This window comes from Lichenostomus cassidix, chromosome 7 (genome assembly GCF_008360975.1).
Source record: "Lichenostomus cassidix isolate B80296 chromosome 7, HeHo_3.0, whole genome shotgun sequence".
Taxonomy (NCBI): domain Eukaryota; kingdom Metazoa; phylum Chordata; class Aves; order Passeriformes; family Meliphagidae; genus Lichenostomus; species Lichenostomus cassidix.
In genome coordinates this window covers 7,230,616-7,252,457 of record NC_139488.1, presented here as the reverse complement: position 1 = coordinate 7,252,457, position 21,842 = coordinate 7,230,616, and the positions used below count along the sequence as shown (strand labels likewise).

The following is a 21,842-nucleotide window of genomic DNA, read 5'->3' as shown; positions in this document are numbered from 1 at the left end:
AAATGTTTTCTAAGGTCACAGAGAATCAGTAAGAAACTAGGAGCAGAATCAGCTTTTCAAAACTTTAATCCCTCCCCCTAGTTCTGCATTCCTTTGAAAAGAGAAGCTTCTAAAATTTTTGGCCAAGGACCTGAAAAACTTTTTTAAAGAATATTTAATCCACAAAACTTCAACTTGCAGTATAAAAAAAGATGTCTGTTTAGAAGGCTGATATCCAACTGTAGTCCGTTTTTCTTATTTTTCGTAGCTCTTTTTCCTGGGATTTAGACAGTTTACATGTTGTCTCTCCTAATAATTCCACATGGCTTGTATCTTCTTGTTCCATTTCTGTCACATCTTCCTCATCTGAATCATCCTCTGCTTTTTCACTATCCATTTCTACTTCATCAGCAATTTCTTCAGCACTGGAAGATGGAAACAACCCAATTAATGGGTATTCTCACATACTACAGTATCTCATACTGTAGGCAAGAGGCAAGTTATGCAAATAACTACATAAACATTAGATTTTAGCTATTTTTTTTTATTTCAGTCTAATTTAAAACTACTATACTTTTCCTGCCATCTCAATTTCAAGCCATTTTTCAAATAGCTCTCCTCTAAGTAAACTTAAAATAGTTTTCTTTCTTGAACTATAGTATGTAACTGCAGAGCAGACATGTCAGCATTATGACAAATGTTACAACATCACAGTCCAAGGGAATTAGAAACACTGGATACAATGGTAGGTGAGACAGTATTCAAAAAGGCCATTCTTCTCTTTCAAATCTGAAAAAGGTCACTTGGTCTTAAAGACTGCTAAAATATCTAGAGTGTTACTAGGAAAGAAATTTTTTTTTTTTTAACACAGATATTTAAAGTGTTCCCTTCTGAATTCAAGAGTTTTAAGCCTGTGCTGAAGTAAAACGCACAATTCCAAAGAATTATATGGAACAGTTACCATTTACAACACAGTAATTAATAATATTAATTCATATGTCTGTTGTGTAAATATTCCAGATGTCATTAATAGTGAACTGTGTGGCAGAGCAGTACTGGCCTTCTAAAAATCACCTGTTCTAATGTAAACTATTCATCACTCACAAAATGTAAATGGAGAAGCACACAGTAATTTCACAGTGCCAAGGAAAATAAAAGCATTTAATATTAATAATACATCTACTGTATAATACATACACTATGCAGTGATAAATTCTGGTCAATATTCAAGGGCCCAACGCTGCAGCCCTTACATGTACCTTTAAATGCACAGCCATACTAATCACCACTGTCAAAGTACAAGCTCTCCAAGTGCAAATATTTACCCAGGTCACTGAACTCTCACATTCTTCAGGACTGAAACTAGACTCCAGTTTCCATGTACTAGATTTCTGCCAGTGTTTTGTTGATGTTTTGTTGTGCCATGCAGTAAGAAATGTGTGTGGCAGAAGCCAGGACACTGCTGGTATGGCAGAACACAGAGCACACACAGGCGCTGCTCCAACCAGCTGTGTTTGTTTCCAGGTAAGCCCTGGCCCTGTGAACCACCTGCTCATCCCTCTGGCAAACTCACAAGAGCAGCTCATTCCAAAGACATGTCTACTTCTCTGGCCTGGCAGAGTTTAATGAGACACTTTAAAGAACAGATGGCACAAAAATGCAATTGTTTAACTGGCTTCAGTGTAAGTGACAAGATATTAATCCTAATACAAGACTGCTGTCATCCACCCCTGTGCCTGCATTCATTTTTTAGCAGCATACATTGATCTCAGAGGAGTAAGCTACCATTTTAAGTACCTATCAAACTACTCTATTAAATTGGAATTAATGCATTGTAAGCCAAACTTAGCTGTGCTTACAGTATTCAGCTATATTTTGTAGCTTAATTAGAAATGAAATTTGAGTTCTAAACAAATTCTTAAGATCAAAATTCTTGGTGTATCTAGAAACTGAAACCAAAAATTATGCAGGAAGTCACAGTAATTTCAAATAAAGTTGAGACTCTAATATTTAACAAAAAATAGCACTAAAAACCATTAAATACCTGGAATAAAGTTAAATTCCTAGAGAACATTTGAGTGCAAAAGGCAGCATTTTGCACATAAGCAGGTTATGCAAAACCCAGCCAAAATAACAGCAATAAAAGATCCAATACACTGAACAGCCAGAGCACTGCCACACTGAAGTATCCTAACTTACTGAGTAGATAAAGAGTGCTGGAAAACTGCTTTTACGCTTCAAACAAAGATGTACATAAATAAAAACCTTTCCTCAGTAACTAAAGAGAGTTCTTGAACTTTTCTTACCGTTTGTTCTCTTTGGAGATGAGCAATGAGTTAATAAATATAGTGCAGAGGAAGGAAGCAGATGGCAAAACGTGTGCTGGAGTGTGCAAAAGCTGAAAAGATAAAACAGAAGCTTTATGAAAGATGTTGTTTGTTGTGATTTTGCTTGTACATTTACTGCAATTACTCCTACCTCTTTGACAGCAGGTGAAGCTTGCTCCTGCTTATTATGAACAACTGGTTTTCCAAGGTCTGTATCCTCTTGTGCTTGCTGACGTCTGTGCTTTCCCAAGAGCAAACTAAATGGGGTCACAGGAAGACTTTCTTCTACTGCCAGCTTGGAAAAATGTAAGTAGAATTTTAGTGTCACAAATCTAAGTTCTATTTCCTTTTAAGTTACCAAAATTCAGAATAAACCCAGGTGACAGAAGTCTACACTCAAATTTAACTCAAGTGAGCGATGTGGCTCTTTGTACTCATTCTCTGTCAGGTGTCTGGAGACAATCCTGTGCAGAGGGTTGCAAAACTCTCCAGAATCTGAACCCAAGAACACCAGATCTGAATTGGCTGATGTACCTAGTAACTTCCAAATATGGGAGGTGGTGTATGTGCCACAGAAACTAGGGATGGGTTTTTCAGATTCCACTTAGAAGCAAAAGATCATTTATGTATCAGCATCATCTGCAGAGAGATTAAATTATGTAACAGAAAGCAAAACGTGGCACTTTGACTTTTGGCATTTTCCTACATCAATATACCTCCATCTGAGCATCAAATTATTCCCCCACCCTCCAAAGAAACCACTTACTCATGCCCACATTCCCACAGGATTTTGTATTAGAAAGATACTAACTTCCACTTTGCTCTATTTTATCTAACTGACCAAATCAATCAAATGCTGACATTTCAGTGAGTATGAAACACTTCTTCAGCATAAATTAAAAAAAAAAAAAATCCAATTTCCCAGACATACAGAAATACATACTGGAATGCAATTCTGGAACTCCTTCTCACTGATAAGTCACAACTGACTGCCGACTGTTCATCCTCATCAGAGAGCACAGTTCAGACCACACTCAAGGTTCCAAGTGTTACAGAAACCAAGATAAGGAAAGAACTTACTGAAACATTTTGCTTCATTTTTGTAACCTGAATCTTTTAGAAAAGTAGCGTTTTTTCTTTTTTCTCTCAGGAAAAATGGAGAGTAGCTTACTGATACTTATATATTTTTTTTTGTACAAACAGAACTTCCTGTAAAAAAAAAAAGCAAATCCAGATTGCTGCCCCTTCAGGCAAGTGCCTGTGACTGCAGGTAAGGATCTGGTGTGCATTTTCATGATAGAAGGGAATTTCAGTATTACAAAATGAACACCATCAGGATTTTGAACTGCTCTGTCCATATCAGTCAGAAATTCTATAAGAGGTACCTGTTTGCTTGATGGTGTAAGCCTTTCTTCCAGAGACTTTGTGCTAAGTGTCATTAGCTCCTAAAATGCAGAAGGATATAGCACAGTTATCATATGTGAAACTGCTTTCCATATTTCCATACCTTGCCTACAGAAGCTTCCAACTGGCCCAAAAGCTTTTATCAGACAAATGGAAGAGACAAAACCATCTCTTCATCTTTATTTTGTAAAGAAACTGAGAAGAAGCAAGAATGGACCTGGAGGCTCTACAGACCTTTTGGGAAAACAAACAAAAAACCCCACACCCTCACCCAGAAATTACAGGGAAACTGAGGATAACATGGAACATTTGTATAATCAGCAATAATACATACAGCAAGGTGGTTGTTTAAGTTAAACAGCATAGGCAATGTTCCCAAGTACTCTACCTTCTTGTATCAATGAGGCAGCATAAACTACTCACAGTAGAAAACCAGTAAGTAATTTTGGGCTTACGCTTTTGACAGTTGAAAACCTTCAACAAAGCATGGCTTACACTGACTTGAAATCACAAAAAGAAACTCATATGCTTATAAGCAAAACTCTGAATTTGTATTAATCCATGCTTAAGAAAATAGTTTTTCCCCAGGAACCACCTGCCAGTTACTATTCCTTACTTGTGTATCCGTAAGAAAGAACAGTTGGGATCTTCTTAGCCAAAGGTATTTTTCTGAATTTATCACTTCAGGTTCATCTCTTGGAACAAAGGCAGCAAGCAGGATCTTTTCTTTACAGAGGTTTCTCTGGATGTAGATTGGCCGTGGTTCATTTGGTTTAAACACAAACACTGCAAAACCAAGAATATCTTCTCTTAAAACCAGGAAATTCTTACCCTTCTGGCCAGCTGTCAAAGCCCTGCTTATCACAGCCAGTAAGGGCTGCACAGGATTGCCTCTAAGCACTAGTTTGCAGGAATATAACTGGGTAACTTTACTGCATAATGGAAGGTACCTTTCACAGCACTCCAGTCCAGAGAATATACTTGGAAATTAACATTTCTGTAGGAAGAGTTATTGTAATTTAAAGTCAGAGCCCTAAAACATAGCTGTACAGTTCTGCATTTACAAGAGAGGGTCAAGAACATTTGACACCCTCACCCAGAGAGCGTGGTAAATCCTGAGCTATATCCTGTACCAGAAACTAACTGCTGGAAGAAAAGGTAACATGCTTTACTTGACTGCTGTCAGACATGGCTCAGTTTCCACAGGTGCAAGCACACACATCCATCTTGCAGCTTTCATGGTCTGAATTCTAAGAAAACATTTTCCAGAAATTGTGTTTCCCCAGCTTTAAATTCTGCTGATTATGACTTGTCAAAGGAGGCTTTGTACTTACAGCTGGACTCTTTGGAGAGCCATGAGACCGCAGCAATGTGTTCAGAAAGGGGATCAGGTTGCAGAACTACGACATTGAGGTGGGCACTCCACTCCACTGGAAAGAAAGCACAGCAAGAGCCAGGGGTGAAAAGGAGACAGTCAGTTCTACCCCACTACCTGGCCACACAAAAGGTCAAACAAACAACACACAGGGCCTTAGCTGCTGGAACAGGCAGCATCACTCCTTCCCTGGTGAATAAAAACACACAAACGCTACCAACTTCTACACAAGTGTAAGAAATACTACCTATGACTGGGTTATCATCCATCTAACTTAGGATTTATTCTGCACATGCACACAAAGCACATGCACATGGTCAGGATCCTATCCTGATTAACTATGAAAATCATCCTGTTTCTACAGGACATTTTGTAGTGTGTAAACCTGGAACTGAACTAGAATTATTTCAAGGTTTCACAGTAATGTCAAGTATTAAATTACTCTAGCACATATTCAAGCTGATCTTACATGCACAAGTGAGCAGGTTCCAGCAACACAGAAAGCCATAATCAGTGGCACCAATAAGGTACTTGGAACATGTTAGTCTCCCAAAGCAGATGTTCCTACAGAAGTAAAAAGTCAAAACAAGTTAGTGACCTTCAGAGTTCATGTTTGTTTCTCTGTGTAGCAAGGATTCACAAATCACAAAAAATATTAAGATTTAGTTTTGATATCTAAATCAGGAGTTTGCTTCTTGCATCCACCTCTAGTGTCAAGAAACTTCCCACACAACAATCAGTACAATCAGATTTACAAGTATGTGTAAATATATAAGGATTACATTTTTCTACAGCATTCCAATATAAAAGAGATTTTAGGCTCTTAAATAAACCACAAATCCATACCTACTAGTGTTTACATTGCAATTGGAAAATAACATCCATATTTAAAGAAGCCCTAGCATTGTTTAAGAACTAGAAAGAGAGGAGTTGTTAAAAAAAGTTATTATAGGCTGCTCCAATTAAAGTGTGTGATTGGTTTTCACTTATGTTAATTTCTCAGTCTCTTGTTTGAGAATCACAGAACAGCCTTATGACTTCTAATTGTAAAAGATTTTCAAAAAAAGCTAATGAGACAGAATTTGTGTATTTGAAGTTATGCAACTAATACAGTAATTTAATATATTCCTAGAGTAATTATTTCCTTTTAATGTAACAAATAAAGGCTGTAAGAGGAGGCAGCAGCCTGGGAAAACTTGCCACTGCACCAAGCTAGTGGCTCATGTGCCTCCTGCAATTTTCCTGCACACCAGTTTCAGAATCACACTTCTCAATTTCTAATCTTAGAGGACCAGTAGAAAACAGATTTCATCACAGAAGAAAAGCTTACAAACATTCACACAAAACATGGAAGGGAGAAATCTCTATATGCTGCTGTGATTCTTTGTGTCAAGAGTCTAAACATTCTGACTATGCAATGTTGATGTCTTTTATCATGACAGCACACAATGGAGTATTGCTGGCATAGTCTGCCAGGCAAACATGGGTTTTCCAACAGAGTTTAGAGAGGATCAAGATATGTATTTCACAGTACAGGTAAGGTCACTATGCTTATGTGCTTTATTGATATAATTTCTATTTGTATGTATGTATACATGAATAAAGAACCAACTTCTTGTATTTATACTTTTCCAGGACTTTGATTCATCCCTGGATTAATGGGGAAAAAAGAGAAGGGCTATAAAGACACTACTGTGTGCCCCATGATACAGATTTGAGTATGTGAGGTACAGGATACATGTAAGCAACTAAGAAGGAACTGCAATGCTTGAGCTTATTTTTAACAGTATTTTTAACCAACCACCTAAAGGCATTTTAGTCTTTTATATACATGAATTGAAACTGTTAAATTCAATGTTTATGTGAACATATACAAGGTCTGGGACTGCTATGAAAAACATACCTTATATTTCCAGGTGGATGGCAAAACGTGCACTTAAGATCCCAAGTAAGTGAATCCCAGACAGTGACAGTTTCTTCAAAGCTAACAGCAAGCAAAGAGCCATCTTCTGAGAAGCAGCAGTTTGTAGCTTGGTAGTTGTGGTAGCTGCCTACAAAGTCACAGCTCCAGCTCACACTCTGCTGGGCTGCATCGAATGAACAAACCAGTTAATTCAAGTCTATACACGAAGAAAGAAAAATTCAAGTATTATCGCTGCAAAATAGGCTCAAGAACAAGGCAGTTTTCTTTCACAATTTTTGAAGAGTACAGGGAATCTGTCCTGTTCTAGTATGAGAAACAGCTGTTAAGGTTTTAATTTGTCCTCAGTTTTGCATTTGAACAGTGAATCCTGAGACTGACATGGTACAATATTCATGCTAAGTTTGCCCACTCTGTTAACTGTGTTCTCAAATAGGCAGATTAAAAAGATATTCAAACAGATTTAACATTTATTATTCTGAAGAATTGTTCTTTCAAAACTCTAGCAAGAGCATGAGCATGACTCAAAATTTAAACACAGGTTGCATTTGAGTACAGCAAAGCTCGTGGTTCATTCACAGAAGAGTTGAGGATCACCAAGTGACCCACCAGCATGCTTCTTGTGTTGGTTCACCAGCCAGTGCATTCTGTTGGTACACCTTTCCCACTGTTGATAACTGCCATAAAATAAACCAGAGCAAAGTGATGTACTTACCACATTAACATATATTTCCCAGTACAAAATCATTCATACAGCATGCTTTTGAAACATGAGTAGAGTGAGGAAAGAAAGGAAGGTAAGTTCACCCTATGCTAAGATATCCTTTATATAATGGCTATAAGTTGATGATTAAAAGACCTGCCTGTAGGAGGCAAAAAAAAAAAAGCTAGAAACAATTGAGTACTTCCAATTGCATGGCACCATCTAGGGGCACAGTGAGAGATCTGCTCCAATTAACTCAGGCTAGAGTGTACTCAACTGAGGAACTCATTGGTAAATTAGTATTTGCTGCAGAGAAGTTGCAGCATGTCAAGCCTTTCTACCTGAGCATTCCTACTCTGCCCCACTGGACAAGTACACCACAGCCAGCACTAATTTGTACTTTTACATGTGCCATGGAATAGAAACCTGTAGCACTTAAAAAACAGACACCCTGATGAGGCCAGTCAGCAGATACCAAACTATTTTGTGGAAAGAAAGAAAAAATTAGGTTTCATTCCCAACTGACATTATACTCAAGATGAAAGCATCTACACATCAAGTTAACATGTAAATTAGGCTCAGAGTAATTTATGAAAAAAGCAAACCCAAACACTTTTTCAGACACCACTGAGGGGGTTACTACTAATACAGTAAACAACACAAGCTTTTGTCTTTCTTTTCATGAGCAGCCACTGTTGAAGAGCAAAGGGCATGGAAGGAGAATGTAAATTTGGCAGAGTTTGCCAAATGGAAACCCTAGTAGCTCAAAAGTACTTTTGAACACATTCTTGCCTGCCCATGGAAAGACTAACAGATTACTAAAACTGCAAGCAGTTCAGCAAGACCACTATCACAGCCATTTGGGAACATGACATGACAAGACATCCAAGTGGCAGGAAAATTCCAGTTCACTTAAGTGTGCCTGAGACTGTAATAACATTTAGGTAAAAGGAAATTAACAAATGGTAAATCTTTTGTATTTCACATCCAAAGGCACACAGAACAATCAATACACATACACAGATGGTCTGTTTTAAAAAACTAAACATCAGCAGGCCTTTCAAGAGGTGAAATCTGGTTATTCAATGTATCTCATTGAATATGTGAGTGGATCCTAAATACTCATTCTATGATGTTCCAATATCTAATGGAAAGGAAGGATGTTCAAAAAATGAGCTCTCGAGTGGTGGAGCTGCAGAATGGTGTTGGTTGTTTGTGTGTTGTTTTTTGTGTGGGTTGTGTTTGGTGGGGTGGTGTTGTTTTTTGTTGGTGGGTGGGTGGGGTGTGTTGTTTTTTTGTGGTGTTGGGGGGGGTGTTGTTTTTTGTGTGGTGTGTTTGGGTTGGGGGTTTGTTTGTGGTGTTTGTTTGTTTGTTGTGTTTGGGTGTGGTTGTTTGTTTTGTGTGTTTTTTTTTTTTTTTTTTTTTTTTTTGTTGTGTTTGGTTTGTTTTCAAACCAAGACAAATGGCAAAAGTACTATTATTTTACATGATGTCTACTCAAACTGAATAACACGTTTCTGCATCCTGCTCCCTTGAGCAGAAGTCTCAAACAAAAGCCGTACCCAGAGGAATGACAAAAATCCTTTTTCTCAGCATGGAAAAATCCTTACCACAAACAATTCTTAAAACAATCAACACAGGCTGCCATTCCCTTCTGCAGCAGGCTCAGCAAGGTCTATGCTATTTCAGAAACCTCCATATCAATACTGTGGAACCATGACAGAACTCTATCCCAGGATGCTCCAGAAGAATACAATACTTCATGCTGCAGCAGATCAATTCACAGGACAGAGCAAATAGAAGCAGGGTCTTAATTCCTGTAGCATGACTTCAAATGTCATTGTAGGTCCTTTCCAACTCAGGATATTCTTATGGTTCTGTGTTACAAGGTGCAAGTAAGTTATGTTTTGACCCTGCTTACCTTCTGGATCGGTGTCTTCTACCATCACCCAGACTTTAAACACACAGTCTCTGCCAGTTGTTACCAGTATCAGAGAGTCATCTTCCAGTTCATCCATGTCACGAAAGCACATGTCTGTGATGTGGTTGTCATGGGGTGTGCTTATTCTGGTATTCAGCTTAAAGCTATAAGAAAAAACAGAAGCTTGCCTTTCTACTTCATTTGGAACATAAGAAAGATTTCAGGTTAAGCTCATTCTGGAAGTGGCATGCAGAAGAGGAATCAAAGAAAGTTTTGTCTAATTAAGACAGCTAAATAGCATTGCATTAACAGATCAGGTTTCCCTAATGGCTTCCATACAGTTGTCCAGCACCAAGAAAGGATTATCACTAGGCAAGCACCTCTCAAACACTCAGCCTGAACTCTGGGCAGTCTTTCTAGTACTTAAAAGAATCAAGTCACATAGTCAATCTGTGCAATAGCTTTCTTTTGCCTTGTTTCTTCTTTAAGAAAATAACAATCTGTAGTCAAAACATAATTTTTTTAATAGGAAAATTAGAGAAAGGGTATTAACCAGAGGCATATGTTAACTAAAGAGCAAAATCAACAATAAAATTATTATCTTCTGAGAAGGACTAATCAATTAATGATGGATTACCCAGAGGTGGGAAAACTGAATGAGCTATAGAACCATTATGTCAGGTCCACGATTTTTAGTACCAAGGAAATATGTGAATTTTTGTCCCATGGTTACAACAGCCTCTGATTAAGTAAAATAGATCCAGAGCAATTATTTCCCATGTACATTCAGTGCAACTTGGTGTGCTGTTGCAGATGCTTGTAGTGTGCAGTGAACTGCCTAGATCTGGAAAAGCTTTACCTTTGCAAGGCAACATATGCACAGAGATCTGTGTCACTCTGACACCTGGAAGGCCAACTCTATCATCATTACCTTTGTGTTTCTTCATTGTAGAACCACAGCTTCAGCTGTAACTCGGGGTCAGTTACTTCATCACTCTCCTCCACCGTGGCCAACCAGGTGCCCTGAGCGCTGAACGCCACCTTCACCAGGTCTGACTGCTTCAGCCCTGCCTGGTGGATGTACTGGCGCTGCACAATGTCCAGCTGCAAAGCAAGGCCACAAGTGAATTCTAAAATTCAAGTGTAGCTAGAAGAGATACAACTCATAAAATCATGGAGAGAGGCTGGTCTGAAGGCTCCAGTTAGAACTGACTGGGCTGTGGCATAAAAAAGTACCCCAATATGTGAGGAAAACATAATTAGGGCACATGCATTCCACAATGATGCTATGTGTAGCAAAAAAAAAATTTGAAGGTATTTTACCTAGAAAGTTTTGACATTTAACAGGAGTAGCACACTGTTTTGAAGTACTTTTTTCATCTATCAATATTCAGATTTGCTTAACAAGTTTGAGATAAAGCCAAGAATATCTCAGCCTGGAATCCAGCCTTGTGGGGTAGCTGCAAGGTTTGTTCCTGTTTGCCATATTAAATCTTCAAAAAAATACTGATGCAGTCTTACTTGACTGAGTAAGTTAAAGTTTTGGTACAAAGCCATCCAACTTACACTGAACAACTGCTGGTCAGTCTGGAGGGAATAGAACTGCAAGTGGCCTGGCTCTCCATTCAGGACCAAAGCTTTGGTTCTAGGATCAACCACTAGGCCTGTCTTGACATCCCTACCTGGAAACAAAAATCAGGTGACAAATGACCAAAGCTGTCAAGTGACACATTCCATCCTTTAAGTGGAAGACACATTTTATTGCACTTACTTTTTATTAGCCCTTGAATACTTCTGGAAAACCTTAGGTTGCTGTTGATTATTGAAATTCCTGAAAGATAAAGCAAAGTCTTGCAAATGGCACACCTCTGGTGGTGAGAAAGACACTGTAACAATCTGTACTATAAATGTATCTTTTCTCAGTTTATGACATTAAAGTGAAAAGCCGACGTTACAGCAGTCACCAGGCAAATTCACAGAACGGATCAATGAGCAAAAGACCACTTGCAAAAGCTGTTTTTTCAGATCAGTTATGAAATGTTATGTCGTACCAGTTAATTCATCTGAAATCAACAAAATAAAGCTCATACAGATCTGCATTTCCATTGAAGCCACACGTGGCTGTGTTTTGGCTTACTGTTGTCTGTGTGCAAGGTGCAGCAGAGTGAGCCATCAGAGGACATGGAGATGTACTCGATAGGAGACCCCAGACGAGGCAGGAAATCCTTCTGACACGAAGATTCATTGTGCCACTGGACTAGGACAGATTCAACTCCACCACTCAGTAACCTGGTTCCTTTTTCAGCAACAAAATACAGTTAAAAGATTTTGCTTTAAAAAAAAAAAAAAATCAGAATCAGCAGCCTGTGTCTTTACAATGAAAGAGAGACATAAGCTTATCAAAACCTTTTCAACTATCTCAAGCAAGCAAATACATCAAGCCTGGGCAACACACATAGATATGTTTTTCATTATCTCCTGTTAAATTGCCAGAGAAACTCAGATTAACTAACAGGAACTAGTGTCTACAGTGAAATTTAAACAATGCTTTCAGAGTAGTGGATCCCATTACTTTCTTTGCTTTTTGTGTTATGATATGGCTGAATTGTTCTCCTTCTGTGAGAAGTACTTTGCAGTAAGAAATATCTCAAGAAGAATAGTTCAGATCACACAGTTCAGGCAAAAATGTAGTATGTCTGACAGCAGGTTTGAGCTCAGACAAGACTAGCTTGTTTTATTTGGATGCACATAAAACTGGCAAGAACTCATCAGTATTACTGATGGAAGATAATGGGAGGGAGAGAGGAGGTGGGGGAGAAGAAGTGAGAGGAGGGATAAGATTTTATGTTCTACCACAGAAGGCAGATATTTGCCATTATGAATGCCCATAAAAAGATAACAAAAAAATAACAACTGATTTAATTTTTATTTCAGATTCTTCCTGGACATATTTAAAACCCTAGAAATTAACTTATTAGTAAGTGGACAAACTTGCAACTTCTGTTGATTCTTCTCTCTCTGCTGCAGTCTTGAAATTTGGGAGAGTTTGTTTGTTTGATGGAAGTTTATTTTGGGGGGAGGGGGGTTATTGCTTTGGTTTTAATTTTTCTTTTACTCACCCTCCATAGAAAAAGCCAGATCCATGACAATATCATGATGCCAATGCAGTGTGGAATATGTGTACTCTTTCCTGTGGTGGAAATTCCTCCTGTGTGGAGAGGAACAGAACAGCTCTTTAGTCACAACATCAACAACAGAGTAAACAAAAGGAAATATTGAATTGAATCAATTATATCATCCTGTCCTCTAACTTCTAGACTAGCTTTTCCCATGCTCAAGTGATGCAGAAGGAGAGAAGGAACCACGCTACAGGTCTGCAGAACCCTCTTGGTCCACACCTCACACCTTGGATGTACTGAGCAACTCAGCCCTGGAAGCAACTTAGCCATGTAATGTTTTTAATCATGTAGTTCCACTGGTGTGCTCTCCTTAGGACTCTACTTGCCCATAAAGAGTTATTCAGCTTCTCCTCCATTATCTTTTACACCTAACTTTAGATTCATGGAGCATAACATAGGTATTTTTTCCACTTGACATTACACTTACTGTCAGCACTACAGGTTCATTGCTCATTCTGACTTCTGAAAATGGCAATGCTGAGGACAAATTAGACTGCTTTGCTCAGCTTGGGGAGTTTATGGGATACACAGTTAACCCAAATGCACATACCAGAGGCGAATCTTTCCATCAGCATGGCCTGTTGCAATGCAGTCCTCTGTAGGATGGCACGCAACACAACTGAAGTTATTGTCTCCTTTTGTCTTCAGTGTACTTAATGAAAACCTTAAAGAGATAAGAAAGTAACTTTAATTATATGAGTTGGGTTGTGTTTTTTAAAACAAATCTTCAAAAGGGTCAGCTAGTGCACATAAAAAGTAAATGTGATTAGCAAAATTAAACATCTCCAAATTGTTATGGTTACACACACTCTTCAAAAATAATGACAGACTTATTTTTCTCTTGATTTCCTTGATTCTTCACTCCTATCTCTCCTTCCTTTGTCTCCTCCTTTCCTCCTGCTGCCTGGGCACTGCCCAAACTATGTCATCACTTGTTTCAGTTCAGCATCAACCTAAGTATTTAACTGAAAAAGACACACTCCTGAGCTGCAAAGGTAAGGTACCACTGCTGCTGATCTGCTCACTGTTCACTTCTACAAGAAACCTCTTACACACTAACTACATCCCCTCCAGCAGAAAAGCAAATATGAGATCATGTGTGCACACATCATCAGTTAATAAACATTTAGGATGTATCAGACTGAATCAGTACTTGGCATTTTCATTCTCATTCTTACCTGTTCAACAGTTTCCGTTTAAAAAAATAAACTTGGAGATTAACATCCTTCACTGATACCACATATTCACCCTGTTAAAGACATTTAGAACATACAGATTATGCTTTCACACAAGAAAAAAATAAAGCACATTTTGCTACAAAGTACTTAACACTGGAGAGAACATATAAGCTGATGTTAAGTAAATACTTTCCTGTTATAAATATCAAAGCTTCATTTTTTTTTAATATGAAAAAAAGCATAGGTCTTACACTGATTCATTTACTTTCAGTTTTCTTTCAGTACTGCTGTGCTTGTCTAGAGGCATAAACTGCATAGAGCTCATTCAAGAGGAAAAGCCCCCAACCAACCAACACCCCAGAGATGAAAAAAATCCAAAGGTGAACGTACTTCTCTTCCAAAAGCAATGTGCTTCATTGATGCACCCACACCATCCAGAACCACTGACAGCTCCTTGGCTTCCAGATCTTGGCCTGCTCCTTTTGTCAGCTTAACTGAGACCAGTTGGAATGTATCTGAACAAAGAAAAATTCTGTTTGAAACCAACAGTACTACTGAAGAATGAGGACCAGACAGTGGGTATGAGTGCAAGAGTAAGCAGAAACCAAGGGAAGCTGCACAGTCCTTGCTTTTGCTCTGAAGTGGCAATATATTATAGTACAGAGTAAGGCCAAGCTATCTATATTGCAAACAAAATCCCATAAGAAATATCTAGGCATGCTGTTAAATAGGACAAGTCTGTTTATGTTAATACTGCTTAAGCTGGGAGAATAATCTCAAGAACTCATACCCAACTCGAGTAGTATAACCTGTACCTTGTTGAGCACTGCTCAAAGATTTATTGCATCTATGAGTTCATATCTATGCAGTACATGCTTCAAAAGCAAAGATAAGAACTCTTCTAGGCAAATATTGGAATGATAGATGTCACAGAATGAAAACAAAGAGGTACAAAATGCAGGACTACTGACATCTGCCATATGAGTTAAGACTTATTTTCACAATTAATATATTAAAGCCCATTCTTGCAGCACACCTTTCACTGATGTGACAGTGGGACAGAGAATGACTGAGATGACATGGATGATGCTATTTGTACTGTACCTCGTTCACCCTTCTTTGGAATGACAACAAACACTGAGTCCTCAGCACTAGCAGGTGTGTACAGTGCCAGAAGCTGGGATCCTACAGTGAAAGTCTAAAGATAAAAAGAGAAGGAAGTCAACAATTACTACATTTGTGAGTATGTTTTTAAAGTAAGAAAACTGTATCTTAAAGAAACCTTCATGTGTTAATTAAAATCCTCCATTCTAAGACAAAACAATACATCTGTATTCTATCGAGGACAAATACAAATGTTAAAATAGTACTAATGAAATATGAGACATGAGGTTTATTGAAAAACCTGAAGATACCTTACCCCTAATACAAAGCAGAAGGCCCACCCAGAGGGAAGTATTTAGCAGAAAATGGGAGCAAGAGAACAGTCAGTAGCCCACATTTTCAAGCCATTGCATCAATTCCTATTGGCATATCCCAGACTGCAGCACACTCCCCAGAGCAACACTGGACTCCAAACTGCAGCAAGTAGCAAAGTCAGTATGTCAGTACATCTCCCATCTTTTTCCCCAAAAGAATCTGTATCATCATCATCACATGCTCTGTTACTGCCATAATTAGATGGGTAGGATAACCCATCTCAGTTTGATCTGTGCCGATTTTTGACATGCTCTGAACAGGAATAACTCAACATACTTTAATGGGAATCCCATCCATGAAGTCCCACAGCTTAATAGTGCCATCAAGAGAGGAAGAATAAAGCTGAAGTAGAAAAACAAAACAAACCAAACAACAAGTTATAGCAATATATCAAAGCCAGATTTTACATAAAATCACAACTGCAATTCCAAGTAACTGAATCATAAAAAGCACAGGACACAGACCAGCTCTGTGCTGCCTTCAAATAGGGAAGGCAAGGGAAATTTGCAAGGGAATTATTACCCTAGTTTGAAATGTACACTGTCACCCAGTTGGAATGCATAGATACCCATCGCATGAACATCTATTAATATCTACATTAGATTTTGCACAGCTAATATGCAGATCAGTCCCTCTCGGTAAATAACTCTTGTTTATTCGTAGACACCAAAAAACCCTAAGCAAACTGAGAGCAGGGAAAGCAGGCCGGGGGCAGAGGGAGCCACTGGGCAAGTTAAAGAGACTTAGTCAAATCTGCAGCAATACCAGCAGATACAGAGGGGCAAACACCAACCACAGTATTCCTGATTTTCTCACATGCTACTTTTACCCTTTCAATCAAAGACCCGCAAATTTTGCTGATATTTCCGTTTTGTTGTCAGTCCACTCAAGGAGCGTAATCCACATGACATTTCACATCAGCCTTCGTAGGAAACAAACACAAGGTCCACCCTTCTTGTCAGATTTCAGCAAAACAACAGCTCAAGGATGCGCTAATCACTCGCAGCCCCTTCCCAAACTCAGCCAGCCCCGGGAACTACACAAGGCTCAGGGACAGCAGCAACCACACCTTTCCCCGCTAACCTGCATGTGGTTGTGTGGGTTGAGCTGGATGCCGGTCACCAGGTCGGCGTGGCCGCCCATGAGCCGCAAGATCTCCTCGGTGCTCACGCTGTACACCTTCACGAAGTCCCCCGAGGCGCACAGCAGGTACCTGCGGGGGGGAAACGCCGTCAGCCCGGCGGAAGGGGCCCGGGCGCCCCGCGGGAGCCGCAGGCCGCGGGGACACCGGCGGGCAGAGCTCCGCTCGGAGCTCAGGAGCCCCCCCGAGCCCGGCAGCGCCAGCCCCCCGCCCCACTTGCTTGGAGTCGGCGGAGAACACGGCCCTGGCACCGCGCAGGGCGCTGCCCCCGCACCGCACCACGCGGAGCGCGCCCGGCGCCACCATCTTGTCCCGCCGCCGCCCGCGCGCCGGCCCCGCCCCGCCCGCCGCTGATTGGCTCCGCCGCTGCCGCGTGCTGAGGGCGGGCTGCGCTCGCGCCCCCTCCCGGAGACACAGCGGCAGTGCAGGTGGGAAACAGCCAAAGCGCCTCATCGCCCTGAGCACGGCACACAGCGCCGCGTCCAGGCTCTCCTTAAACACCGCCAGGGACGGTGACTGCGCCACCCCCCTGGGCAGCCCCTTCCAATCACTCTTTCTGAGAAGAAATTCTTCTTAATGTCTAATCTGAACCTCCTCTCGCACGGCTTGAAAGTGTTCTCTCTTCGGTTGCCTGGGAGCAGAGCCCTCCCCTCACCTGGCTATAGCCTCCCCTCAGGTAGTTTGTAGAGAGCGCTCCGCCCTTCATTAGTGCTCCTGCCGAGTGTCCCTCAGAAGGGTACGGAGTGTGGGGAGCTGCGGGGTGCTGCCCGTGCCCCTGGGAGAGCCCCTTCGCCTGCCATGCACAGGGCTTTTTCTGAAACATCACTTCGCCGCTCTCCCCGGCCATTCCCACGACAGAAAACGGCGGGAGCGCTGAGCGGGGCTGTTGCCTGTCCCTGAGGGGCTGTTGCCTGTCCCTGAGGGGCTGTTGCCTGTCCCTGAGGGGGCTGTGCCTGGCCCTGAGGGGCTGTTGCCTGTCCCTGAGGGGGCTGTGCCTGTCCCTGAGGGGCTGTGCCGTTGCCATCTCCCGAGCACTCCGGTCCCTCAGGGCGTGGCACGGACTGCCAGGTGACGGAAAGGGAGAGTCCTCTTGGTGGCTCTGGAATTGCGCCTGACTGAGGGGAAAAATGCGTTAACTCCCTTGTTTAAGTGGGTAGAAAGGCTGAACAGAGGAAATTGATGGGTAAGCTTTGCTAAAACCCCCCTTGTTTGCCGGCTTGGACGAGCTGTAGGTTTGCCGAGTTACTGAGCACATCGTGTCCTCGTATCTGGAGGAAAACCGCTGTCAGAAGCAATGTGAGTGTCTGGAATATGCCGTGATTTATGGTGTCTGGGCCCTTCACTGCTGCTTTGGAATAGCAATTGCAGTTCGTGCACAGCTGTGTAGTTTTGGCGGCTGTTTACAGTATTGAAGGTATCTCTGGTATGCTTGTAATTGATTTTTAAACAGTCGCCCCTCACAGACAATAACAGGGACAGGTGCGTTCCGGAGCAGGGGGTAGTTGCGATCACCCTGCTGGAAGTCATGTCCATTTCTTCCCTGCTGACTGAATCCTAGTTTGGAGGTTAACTGAGGATTGTGCAGGGAGAGTAGCACACACCGTGGAGTGTTGTGGTCAGAGGGAGCTGGGGATGGGTGTGGGAGAGCACAATGCACCCAGGAACCTGGTTGCCAAGCTCAGATGCTTTGACAATTAAACAGTGCACACCCTCTGGAGCTGAGAGCAGAATTTACAAATTCTGCCTAATTGCGGTTGTGTTTAACAGCTGTGTTGTTCTCTCATTCTGGTGAATATTTTAGAACCTAAAGGCAGATGCACTCTGGTGTTCCATTGGATGGGGCAGTACATTTTGTCTATTGTGTCTAAGTTCTGAGCCACAGGCACTGAGTAAAGACAGAGTTGTGTCACGGGGGGAAAAAGCAAGGTCTCTAGGAAAAGATAGTCCCTTTAATTCACATTATTATGTGAATAGGAGTCTTTAGACCAGGTCTACACTAAATATAGTGAAGTCTAGTTAAAACACAGAAACTTGGCCTGTTCAGCTTTTTCCTAGATGAAGGAGAAAGGCAAATACCCTATGCATCTTTATGCATATGTTTTTGTTATACAGTTGTAATGCACATTTATTTTTATCATTTAATGAAATTTATCATCAGCTCTGAAGCTGATAAACTCCACAGAGGTCAAGATTACTCCCAAACATATATCCTAGGGCAGGAGCACAGACAGATAAAATAAACCATATTGAGCCAGCATCAGTGCACAGCACTCTTCTCCCACAGCACAGCCTCTGCTTTCAGCAATGTGTTTCTCTGCTTCCAGCAGCACAATTAATTTGATTTTCCTTCCCATGCTTTGGCAGAAAACCCAGTGTCACAGCCACAATTAATGTGTTTTCAGTACCAAAAGACCACTTGCTAGTTGTTATTTACAGGGTTTTTTCAACTGTAGATGCTCTCTGTAATTGTTCCAAGTAATGCTGCCCAAAGTTACTAGCAGTGCTATTCTAGATATGGAACATTACAGTTAGTAACATTACATTACATAGGTTGGGTCACTATAGCAAAGTTTAAAAGACTTTTGTATTCAAAGTTAAAATAGTTGCCATAAATTTATTAGGAAATAATAATAATAAATAATTGTATATAATAATATAGAAGATATTATACATAATTATTAACAAATTATAAACACACACAATGTGTTTTTTAAAAAAAAATCTTCTTTTTTGAGTGTGGTTTGGTGCATAGATGTATAAAGAACCAAAATATACCTCTACCAATTTTTGGAGGCTGAGCTACTAGGAGATATTGAAAGTATCTGGGCTGTGGTATTCAAGTGAGTAAGCAGCAAAACTAATCTAACTTGTTGTTTGTTTCCATTTGTTTGAAGTGGTGGCTTTGTATGCTTTTTCTAATTTATTTGTTTAAATTTACATTTCCAGTATATAAAATTCATAGGTTTGTCTGTCCACAGAAATTTGCTTTTGTCTCTCCCAAAGTAGTGACTTGATTCAGTCAGGAGTCTAGTGCATTCAGCTGATGGTTATTTAGGAAGAACTAATCAATGGAATGTAATTGTAAGTACTACCAGGTGTATTTTTGCAAATGTTTAAAAAAATGTGTTCCAATGTATTGAGAAAACAGTCCCTAGGTCATAGCAAATAATACAGGCCAAAGATTTGTTTGCATTTAGAATTCACTGTGGGATTATGTAAGTAATTACAGGTGAACTGGTTGGAGAGAATGCAGCTGTATTTCAGAGACATCTATTTTTGATATTGTAGATAAAAATAGAATAATTTAAAATGTGTTACAAACTTAGAAGGAAATCCTTCCAGGCCAAGAGGCAAGTTCTTTCTGAACAAGTGTTACTAGTTAGGTTTATGTGCTCTGTCTAGACTGTAAGTTTCTAAACAGTTCCAGCACTTGTGAAATCCCATGTTAATAATACAGTGTAAGAGTGATTAAGAGAAAAAAAACCAATTCTGACTTTAAGGAAGCAGAATGACCATCCCTTAGGATAGGGTGTGATACACTGCAGTACCACTGCAATTCATTAAGTCAGTACTGCAACACAGAACAAATATCTGATTTGAAATGCTGATTATATTTTATATTCTACTTTGTTTTTAGTAGATTTCTTACTTTCCTGTACCATATTTGATTTCAGCCTTACTCTTTAATAGAATATTCAGCTATGTATCACTTTCTGAAGCCTGAGAGATGTGATATCTCCCTTGCCATTCCCTGCACTCTTCTTTCACACTAGGATGCTGGTTGGCCAACATTTCAGCATGAGGTAAGGTATCCAAGACATTTCAAAATCTATTCTCCTTGTCAATTCCACAGTTGGTCTTGAATGACTTTTTGTCTTCCATTTTGTGTCTTTCTCAACCAGCTTGTGGCTTGCAAAGAGAAGAGGGTTCTGAAATTCATGCCTTGAAGTTTTCTGCAAGGAAATGAATGATAAGAAAAGCTTCTTGTTTTAATAACACCTTCATTTAGGAGGTGATGTGACTGACTCAAATAATTGAGTACTAATTTGCCTATGTAAACTTACTTAGAGCAAATACAGTTTGTTGATTGTTGTTACAGTATGATATGTTGATTTCACTTTGGGGAATATACTTATTTGAATGGAAATTACATTGGTTTTTTTGTGGCACACAAAAATTAGCATCTCGTTTATTGAAAGAAAAATGAACATGACATAGATGAGAACCGAGTATGCGGCAGGAACAGGTGGTGTTGTGGGAAGCTCCTGCAGCGGGGCACATCAATCTTTTATTAGCCGGGAAACAGCTCTGCGGGGAGGAGAGGGGAGGGTGGGTTTTTAGTGAGGTGATGTCCCCATGGCAGTAACGAGTCATAGCCGCCGTTAGCACTAGAGGGTGCTGGAAGAACGACTGCAACATGAACAACTCCTTGTTTGAGGTCCAGAATGCCAGAAAAGGGGAGCTTGCCAAAGCTGTAGTACCCCTCAGAGCTCTCTGTTCTGACCCAGCCTTGCCATAAACAGCACACGGGTGTTTTCCTACTGGATCTGCTGCTGTCACAGAGAAAGCAGGCACCTTGTTTGGACTCTGTTGTGTGTCACACTCTGTTTCCTTGGCAGTGCTCAACAGGTGATGGCAAAACAAATGTAAACACTTCAATCACTTTTTCGAAGAAGTATTGTGTTGAAACATCTCTAAATAGAGAAACTAGGCATGTGGTGAGAATGAGTAAAGGCAGACTTTATAAATGGAAATTTGAATTTTGATACTGATTCTGAAGCTGGTCTTTAAAATAATTTCACTTCTGTATGTTTTGGTGTCTTGTGAAAGAGTAAAGAGTACAGTTTCTGTTTGATTTAAATAGTTAATTTTGAATATACTTTTTTCTTTTGAAGATTATAAGACTGTTTAATACTACAGAGTTATCCCATACTAGTTTGATTTTACAAGTTCTTTAAGTAGCTTGAAAATAGTGGTCAGTAAGTACTGAAGTACATTTAGTTTGATGGTAGAGCTGGTTGGAATTGTTGTTACCAACATTTTAAGATAAGGAGATATCAGTTGCCTAGTAATGACACAGTGAGAAGCCTTGCAAGTAAATAAAATAGATATTTCATTTGAGAATTTGACAACATGGATTTCACTGAAATGTCTTCCCTTTTCATGTATTCCTTTTTTTTTTTTTTAATGGTAAAAAGGGATAGGCTTTATTTTCTGACAATTTCTAGTAGTTAG

General features: G+C 40.1%; 1 protein-coding gene and 2 long non-coding RNA genes across 4 annotated transcripts; 2 read left to right on the top strand and 1 right to left on the bottom strand.

The window, feature by feature from the left end:
* Nucleotides 1-48: 48 nt before the first annotated feature.
* WDR75 (WD repeat domain 75) lies at nt 49-16,946 on the bottom strand. 2 transcript variants are annotated; one of them, XM_085065985.1, is made up of 21 exons: nt 16,828-16,946; nt 16,550-16,679; nt 15,743-15,808; nt 15,092-15,185; nt 14,378-14,502; nt 13,988-14,058; nt 13,360-13,473; nt 12,750-12,838; nt 11,768-11,926; nt 11,402-11,461; nt 11,197-11,312; nt 10,562-10,734; nt 9,631-9,794; nt 6,989-7,172; nt 5,555-5,649; nt 5,045-5,140; nt 4,327-4,496; nt 3,692-3,751; nt 2,458-2,601; nt 2,286-2,377; nt 49-404 (listed from the first exon to the last, which is right to left on the bottom strand). In XM_085065985.1, the coding sequence occupies exons 1-21, from the start codon at nt 16,911-16,913 to the stop codon at nt 200-202; spliced, it is 2,493 nt and encodes an 830-aa protein (XP_084922111.1). In that variant the 5' UTR covers nt 16,914-16,946; the 3' UTR covers nt 49-199. The 2 variants fall into 2 exon arrangements, with proteins under 2 accessions (XP_084922111.1, XP_084922113.1); XM_085065987.1 differs by lacking the exon at nt 15,743-15,808.
* On the top strand, nt 3,504-6,994 carry LOC146434452 (uncharacterized). Its single transcript, XR_014853390.1, has 3 exons — nt 3,504-3,576; nt 6,528-6,621; nt 6,721-6,994. It is a non-coding gene; the product is annotated as an uncharacterized LOC146434452 (long non-coding RNA).
* A 2,389-nt stretch (nt 16,947-19,335) lies between the features above and the next one.
* Nucleotides 19,336-21,340, top strand: LOC146434450 (uncharacterized). Its single transcript, XR_014853389.1, has 3 exons — nt 19,336-19,447; nt 20,282-20,410; nt 20,510-21,340. It is a non-coding gene; the product is annotated as an uncharacterized LOC146434450 (long non-coding RNA).
* Nucleotides 21,341-21,842: the final 502 nt, after the last annotated feature.